Consider the following 8,688-nt stretch of genomic DNA (forward strand, 5'->3'; position numbering starts at 1 on the left):
GCAATAGAGAAAGGAAGATGGTGGTGGTCGGCGGGTCGTCGGTGCCTTCTCAGCAAAGGAAAGAAGAAGGTGGAAGAGGCGATGACCGGCGGCGGGTGGTCGCTGGCGACAGCGGTCGCAGGGAACAGAGTGGAGAGAGAAGGGGCGAGGGCTTTTGCCCCTCGTCCGAGGTGTCTGTATCTGTTTTAAAGACACATGTTCTCTCGAACCTTCGAGAATACGGGTCCGGGTCCGGATCGGACTCGGGTCTAAGTTAATGTTGGTCAAATGAGGGCTTTGACCCTCATTTGACCAACAAAATAAAGCATGCGCACCTCACAATGAGGCTTGCCTCGCCTCGACATGTGTTTTTAACAACACTGATGAAAAGTTTAATCTGGTCAAAGTGAAAACTGAGGCTAAAGGATTATTATCTTTCGACAATATCAAAAGCTCATACTTTTGTTGTAGAAATTCTGGATATAGATGTAGACTAACACTACGAAGTAAAAAAGCATGAGACAAGGAAAAACCAAGTGTTTGATCCTGGAGGAATAAAGGAAACTTTGTGTTAGCAAGTAATAGTAGTGAAGAACCACTACCTAAGAGCCATCCTACTGATAAGAAAGTGTAGTAGGCACTATTTTCTTATGGTGAAAGGTTCGGAAATAAACAGGTATGTACAAATTTAGCTCTTCCCAAATAGAAAGTAAAATGTGAGCCACTGTGGGCCCATAACCCACAAGAGTTTGAAAAGCCTTGAGGACAAGACTATGCAGAGCATGGTGGATTATTGCAAACCTCACTACGGACCCGTAGTTTGCCATTGTCGATCAAGCACGAGCAAAAGCCACGACTTGAGCTACATGGAAAGTATATGTGCAAGGCTAAACCTATACATGCCATATGCATATGGCGCACGGCCAGGGTGCACGCACATGGTGCATGCCAATGATGCACAAGCGATGTGTGCACATGCACGCGATGCACAAGCAATGCGGGCACACGTGCATGGTGCATGAGCATGCAGTGCACATGAGTGCGGTGGCATGCACGCAACGTGCACCATAGGCGACCACACATGCATGGCGTGACTCACAGAGCGAGTGAAGTGGCAAAGCGGAGATGGCGCACTCTGATTGGAGAGTTAGCAGGAGCCAACTTTGACCGGCCACATCAGCCTAAGTTGACTAAGAAAAGAGCCTTCACTGTGTAACCTGGTTGAGCCTATAAATAAGACCTCAAGCCTTCATTTTGAAGAATCATTGAATCTTGAATGAAAAATTGAGAGTTTCCTTCTTCTTCTATTTAGATCCTAGCTTAGCTTAGTTTAAACTTTAGGAATATGTTTTAGAAATAGGCCTCGTACGAGGAATTGGCCTTTTGAGATGAGTTCGCTCTTGAAGATTTCACTTGTTCCCCCTTCTCATCTCTTTCATTGATCTCTTCTTCTACCTTTCTTCTGGTTCATATCTGAATTCAAGCACTTGCAGGAATTTCAGAACTATTCTAGGCTTAGATGAATTGTGCAGAGACTGCAAAAAGGGTTTAACTCTGCAGATCATACTTGCAGAGCTGTTGTAGCTCTTGATTCAACTTCCGACACTGAAATTATATCGTAGATGTTAAATTTCATGTTGCATGCTGCAGATCTTTTGGTTAGATGATCTGGAGCAGGATAAATGGCCGAATTGTTCAAGCTCATGCATCGGATTATGGATCCACTTCTGTTAGCAACATCTTCAACTGTAATTTACTTTAGAACATTGGAGCAGAAGTACATGATCGACTTAACGGATTGATCCTTGCAAATTCAAGTGTTGAATTGCTTATAAAAGTTCATTTTATTGAATCCTATTGTTGATCTTCTAAATTGCATCCGTTGACATAACAAGTTGGAGTTCTAATAATTTAAGATCAAGTTCTTGTTCTTACTAGAAATAAGGCTTCTTGAACAATATCTTTCTTGTTCTGGAATTTATTCCACCCAGTTGATAGCTCTTCAGCTAAAGATAATTGCATATTCAAATTCTTCAGGTCCAGGGCTATCAAATTGAGTACTTATATGCTAAAAACGAAGTTGAATTAACTTCCGAAAGTGACTTCAAAGTTCAGCCTGTCTTTGACGCATGATTATCGTTTAACCAGATTCTTGAAGCTATTTCCCAATGAACCGTACATGCATTTCAGGCTATCATTTAGTTTCGGGCAGAAAATCATATATGACGAACCTTGTGATGGCTTGCACTTGGCTAAATAAGGAATTCAAATTTTGAAGACTCAACGCACATACCACATAGGCTTGCTTAGGTTTGCGCAAGAGCCTAACTACACCACAACTGCTCGTGCACAAGCATTCAAGGCATGACTCGGCATAGATCTTGGGAGTTAAGCTGTACATACTCAACACTAGTGTCCAGTTCTCTTCATTCAACCACACATTGACTGGCCTCCAGTTGGTAAAAAAACCTTGAGGTCTCTCCTACCCACCGAAGAGTACACCCAACTTCGATATTGCAGCATAGGACATCACCTGTGGGTTTCGAACTTGAGACATCCCGTCAACTTGGTGACATTCATATGTCTCCCCTACCAGATGAGCTGCATTCCACCGAGGCAGGACACTGCAAGATATGAGCCCAGGAGGGCTAAGCTTGAGAGAGAGAGAGAGATCTTTATGGGTCTTTGCTGGCCTTGAAGAATTTGATTATGCTTTTAGCAACTTCAAGGAGAGTCTATGGGCCGGCAAGCCATAAAATTCCATTCCCTCATTTTTGGGTTGTGCAATAACCCCCAAGTGGGGATCGTACTCGAGACCCCAACGTTAAGTTGGTGCAACTTTTTGCTAATCCAGCAATCACATCTTCATCCCCACCATTAAAGCAACAGTCATCTAAGTATATTCCTAATAAAGGGGAAATAAAGGAAAGAGAGATTGGGACGAATCTTCCCTTTTCTTTTTGCATCAAAAGTTTGTGACAAAGTCAATATAATTTATGGGGCACCAAGATGAAAGAACCAATTGCTTATCAAAAACAGAAAAAAGAATAACGGAAGTATATGTCCTGCGCCTGATGCCTCTTTTGTTGCTTTTTGGCTTCCTACATGCAGAGGAAACAAAAGAGAAGCAAACTCAATTCTTCATCATATTGTTAAAAAAAAATCTTTACTCAAATAACTGGGTAAAAATGAGAGGGACGACTTACTCATTAGCCAGTTATGAAATAAGTTGCATGTGGAATTTCGGATGAAATCTGTGGATCTGCTCATTTGAGCAGGCACAGATCTGTTGATTGATTCTGGTGTCGGTATTGGTGGTGTTGTAGGTATATATGATAATTCACCTCATGGATACTTCCTAAACAAAATTTCGTTTTGCTATACTAATCTTGCTTGTCAATGCCTGCATGATAGAAGCACGGTAAACCACTCAATCATCATTCAGAGAGAGAGAGATCTAACCAACTTTGGTATGAGCCACATCAGTTTTCTGATGTTTTCTTGCTTCTTTTGTAAATCAAACCCTACAAATTTGAGGGTTACTGTTTATTTAGTGGAAAACAACTATTATGTTAAGATTTTTTCATGTTTAGGCGGGTTTTAAAAGAATCTAAAAGATCAATGGCCCAAATTGCACCAAGACTTTGCAATGAAAAATTCAAGTTCTTTTCAAAGAAACAATTCGATCCAAAGTATATTTTCTAGTAAACAATAAACACATCTGAAGGCTCTGATTAATAAAGAAAATGCCTACAGCTATGTCTTTTTGAAGTGGCCCATACCGCTCCATACTCAAATTACTTAGGATAGTCTATTACCGTATGTGTGTGTGCATGCACGCATGTGTACTTACAAATTTTTTACTCTGTAATAGCTGCCATTTTGCGGTAACAGTTCTTCCACCGCAACTTTCATTGGTGAGTTAGATAAAAGTTTCCTTGTTCTGAAATCAAGCACCTCAACATCTGCGAGAAAAATTGCAGATACTGGACGATGGTCTGAGAGCCTCAACTCACCACCGATATAAGACAATTGCCGGATCCCACTTCCATGCCACAAAATCCTATCACACCTGAAATTTGAATGAAATTTTTTAATGGTTATATATTGGTGCATTCTATGGCTTCGAAAAAAGAAAAAAGGTGCATGTTTTCAGAAGAGACACTGTTTGGGACTGAGGGGGTCGTAGACCAGATCAAGCCACCATGGGGCTTCGACAATTTGGATGAAGGTTCAATAATGAATGATCAACAGTGGAACTGTTGGAGACAGCAAGCACCCTGCTGATTTCAAAGCTGAGTTCAGAACCTGGTCAATTAAGTCTATCAGACTCGACTAACTCAGGCATAATAACCCAGCTTTATTGAAAACTTGTTTAAATTAATTAAGCTAACCAACTCCAAGAGGATCAAGACCCAACCCTCAAAAACTTGGTCAAGTTGTTAATATATTCCCCATCACAAATATACAGGATTTAAAACATATGAAGATACCATGCAGGAGTTCTGCGTTTCTTCCTTGATCTCACAGCTTCTCCAGCATAATCGTCAGAGTCTGATGAGTATTTGTAAGTGGGAGCAAAATAGATCTTTCCCTCGTGCCAACCTTTAAAAACTCTCCCAGCTTCGCGTTCAATCTTTAGCTACAAAAATCATTGGGACAAACAGGGTTTGGCTTGTGGAAATCTTCAGATACACAAAAAGATAAAGAACCAAGGCATAATATATATTAAACTTGTATAGATCTGTTAATTGTACTGCTGACATGATATGGTCAACAGTAAGAATTAAAAAAAAGCAGCAATCTGAGATCAAAGGATAGGTATAAAACGAATATGTGTGTGCATATTATGCACATGTTTTTTCTGTTACAGAGTTTGCAATGGGCCTGTATGAAACAGCTTGCACTGTCAGACTCTAACCATTTCCAAGAGAAGTAGATGGCTTTAAAAATCCAACACTTTTGTTTATTAATTCACACATTAAATGCAGCGCAGAAAACATTAGGAAAATTGCTGATAACTGGAGGAATTGGAAACAACATACATGTTCTTTTTCGAATGACAATTAAAACAATTCACACTCAAATTGCATGAAAACAGATGTAACTTGCCAGAGGCTACCTGATCCTTTTCAAACAATGAATCCCAATTGACATCCTTAAGAAGCCTTCTTGTCTCATAGTCGCTCAGTGCAATTCGATAGTTCAGGTCCCCAAGCCATATGACTCGACTAAGGCATTTTGAATCAATGAAAGAGGCAACATAAGATTATCACTGAAACCAGCATAAAAAATTTGTAGAATTCTTAAAGTTGATGCTTACTCATGGTCAAGAATTCTCTCAGGAATTCTTCGACTCGAATTCTTACAGATCTTAGGAAATTGGGTATTCTTCAAAATCTCTATTACATCAGAGTTTCTTCTTAACTCGTCTCCTTCTTTCTCCCCTGAAGCAAGGTGACTACAGACAAAGCAAAAAGTAGTCTGATGCAATGACAGACTCACAGAAATGCAGCCCTGTAAAAGAAAAAAAAAGAGAGTATTGATGTTCAGTAAACTCAGAAGGCAAAAGAGACCTTTGAAATCACAGATATGCAGATAATAGGGATTGGCTAATCTTTGAAGTACTCTATGATCAAACTGTGACCCAGGGAGTTTCAAGGTAAGCGGGGTACTGCAACAGTTAAATTTGTTGCACTCCCTTCTTCAAGAAACATGACTTTACCAACATAGGAAAACAACATATTTACAGGGAAAACTGCACAAATTTGCAGGTTGTTGAGGTGAAGAATAGCAATGCTCTTTTACATAAAAAAGAACAATTATAAGAATAAATCAAAGTGGAGCCAAAAATCATAAAACATTGGAACAAATTACCATAACTTCACCCTTGGTCACAGTCTTGCTAAAATTTCCTTAAGAGACAGATAAGTTAAATTGGAAGCAAGGAATCCGTAGTTTTACCTTGTTTCCAAGGTAACCCATAATCCCACGCCCAACAGAAGATACTCTGAGATGACCTATGTGTTCCAACAACTCATTTTTTACCCACACTGTGGCAAAAATGCCCACCATTTGCTTGCTGGTTACCAAAGAGTAGTTTACCATATCTGATCTTGAAATCTCTGTACACATGAAGCTGGGTCCCTCCTCCTCTGAAGAAGAATCCTCATCAACTGCAGGAGCCTGCTGGCATTTAAAACACGACTCCCTATTCTTCTTCTCTCCCTCAAAAGGGCAGTTGCAGGATTTTAAGCGCCACATACAATCAGGCTTAAAGCTTTTACTCACTGCCTTGAGAGAAGAGGCCTTTTGAAAGAAAGAAAAACTGCTAGCATGTCTCAGATCTCGGGAAACCGGTCTTGAACCTGATCCCCTTGATATAAATGAGGAACAGCTGAATTCAGATGTGTCGCTGAAATGGTTCTGTGGTTTGTTTAAAGATTGATTAATTAGAGCCAGCCATTTTGCTGCTGGTTCATCATCCTCTATAACAAGCACGTTTCCAGCATTCAGGGGGACAATTTCCTGAAACCTGTCATCAAGCTATAACATAACATCAGTAGCAGAAAGGATAATAGAATGAAGTGGTTATTCGAACAGGCCTTCATCACTCCTTATACTATCTCGACTTGTAGACAACTCTTTGGTAGTTAAGGGTCGAGATGCTGCAGGTCAGGAGATTAATGTGACTTGTGAGGTACAGCAATTATTAGGAAATAATCCAGTTAGAGCTGTAGCTATGAGTTTTATAGATGGGCTGATGAGAGGAATGGAAAAGAAGAAAACTGAGAAAGAAAGAGATGTAGAAATAGAAACAATTTTGAAAACAAAGAAGATAGAACAGGAAGAAGAGAGATCCATGGAAGAAGACCTTTCCATTTCTTTGGAAGGAAGGTGGAATCCTTATAAGATATATGAAACACAGGAAATCCGGCTTTCCAGTTTTGTACTATAGGTGTTGTAGGTAGACTCACTCCTCATTGGCTACACTCGCTATAGGCTCGCGTCATGGCATGCTTAATTAGCTCTTAACCTAGCTATGTTAGGTTCTTTAACCATTGTTGTAGCCCACCATATGTACTTTATGCCGCCTTATCCATACCTAGCTACCGATTATGGTAAACAATTTAAGATGCTAAGTTCATGATGAAACAAAAAAGGACTTCCATACCCCAAAACATAGATGTCCGAAGGATCATCAATGCGTAGAAAGCTATCAAGGTTTAAACCACTGTGAGGAGACTTTCCACCAACGTTCCATGTCGCCACGAATATACTACAATGGTAAATTTGTATAAAAAAAAATCAAAAGGCAACATGATGATATAAAATCCATCACCAGAAACAAGGAGAACAATATAAAATTTAGATCTTATCTGCTCACCGGACGGCCTGAACATTAGAAGAGCACGACATTGGACTGCTGTCACTGGTCAAACTGAGACTGCTAAGCGATGAACAAGCCTCTGTTTTCAATATAGACTGTCAGATATGGAAAAATCTGGAAATAAACAAACAAATCAATGAAGGCTTTTTTTTTCTAATTACAGGATAAATATTTTGTTTGCAGTATAAGAGAAGTAGCTTAGAAAGCCGGAGAGAAGCTATCAGTGAAGCACGCAATGGTGAGGCCTCTATCATGTTTCAGGGTGAATTCAAAAGAAGGCAGAGCTCGAAAGAACACTAGAGGAAAACATTCCTTTTGCCAACATGGAAAAAGACGTACTTTACCTGACAAATCTAGTCCTGATTCTTACCATATCAAATGCAATCCACTTCTAGATTATAATATTCTATAAACGTTGTGGAGAATGTAACAGACAGGCATATTCCTACCTCATCAAAATACTTTATACGATTGTAAAATTTTGGTCAAACCCCTTTCACATTACTTTTTACCTGATAAAATGCTCTCTAATTTCAAAGATATCCACAAAAACGGTAGAAAAATCAAAATCCAATTAAGAACAAAAACAATTGGGACCCAGTTGGCTACTGTGCATTGTGGACAGTTATCTGTAATATACGCATATCCTGAAATTGTTACCGTTATGTCTCATAAATTCAGGGTTAATTTTGTTTCAACGCCGAGAGGATGGGGGAGGAAAAGTAAAAAGTTCCAATAACTCGTTAGGATGGCCAAGAAATGTGTGGCCGCAAATGATGCCTTTCTGTTCAATGATTCCCTTTCCAACCACAAAAGAGTATTATGCTTTTTAAAACAACAAAAAAGTGTCGCTTTGTGTTGTTTTCTTTTCTTTAATGATGCATGGTGAGTGTGTGCGGCTTTTTACAGAGAGAGAGAGAGAGAGAGAGAGAGAGAGAGAGAGAGAGAGAGAGAGTTTGTAATTCACTGTATATCAGTAACAAATTGGAAAGTTTTCGTAAGAAACAAACAGAAATCGGTATTGCTTTTTCTCCTTGTTATCTTGAGAAGATTTAGGCAAACAAAAGGTCGTTTGAGAATTTTCTTACCAGGGTCACCCACGAAACAGTCGGATGCCCACCTCATCATCTTCCCCTTGAGAGCAAACCTCCTTGGGATGAAAGACTGCAGCCACCACCAACAGAAAAACCAAACAGCCCATCATCCTTACAAGACCATCCAAATACCATTAAAGTGTATGGAAAAGAGAAAAGAAAATCGAACAAAAACACGACACCTTCTTCTGCTGGTCCCTTCCGTTGGTCATTTCCACAATCCCC

General features: G+C 39.7%; 1 protein-coding gene across 2 annotated transcripts; it reads right to left on the reverse strand.

Moving 5' to 3' along the window:
* Positions 1 to 2,899: 2,899 nt before the first annotated feature.
* LOC149826941 (type I inositol polyphosphate 5-phosphatase 10-like) lies at positions 2,900 to 7,657 on the reverse strand. Of its 2 annotated transcripts, XR_016434823.1 has the most exons (10): positions 7,531 to 7,657; positions 7,367 to 7,448; positions 7,154 to 7,258; positions 5,944 to 6,514; positions 5,303 to 5,496; positions 5,102 to 5,210; positions 4,473 to 4,621; positions 3,798 to 4,051; positions 3,186 to 3,382; positions 2,900 to 3,080 (listed from the first exon to the last, which is right to left on the reverse strand). XR_016434823.1 is itself a non-coding variant. In XM_090019062.1 (9 exons), exons 2-9 carry the CDS (start codon positions 7,396 to 7,398, stop codon positions 3,376 to 3,378), a joined length of 1,386 nt encoding a protein of 461 aa, XP_089875188.1. In that variant the 5' UTR covers positions 7,399 to 7,448; positions 7,531 to 7,657; the 3' UTR covers positions 3,243 to 3,375. The 2 variants fall into 2 exon arrangements, 1 of the variants encoding a protein (XP_089875188.1); XM_090019062.1 differs by lacking the exon at positions 2,900 to 3,080 and having other exon boundaries at positions 3,243 to 3,382; positions 3,833 to 4,051.
* Positions 7,658 to 8,688: the final 1,031 nt, after the last annotated feature.

Source organism: Nuphar pumila, chromosome 10 (assembly GCF_984573655.1).
Source record: "Nuphar pumila chromosome 10, dmNupPumi1.hap1.1, whole genome shotgun sequence".
Classification (NCBI taxonomy): Eukaryota; Viridiplantae; Streptophyta; class Magnoliopsida; order Nymphaeales; family Nymphaeaceae; genus Nuphar; species Nuphar pumila.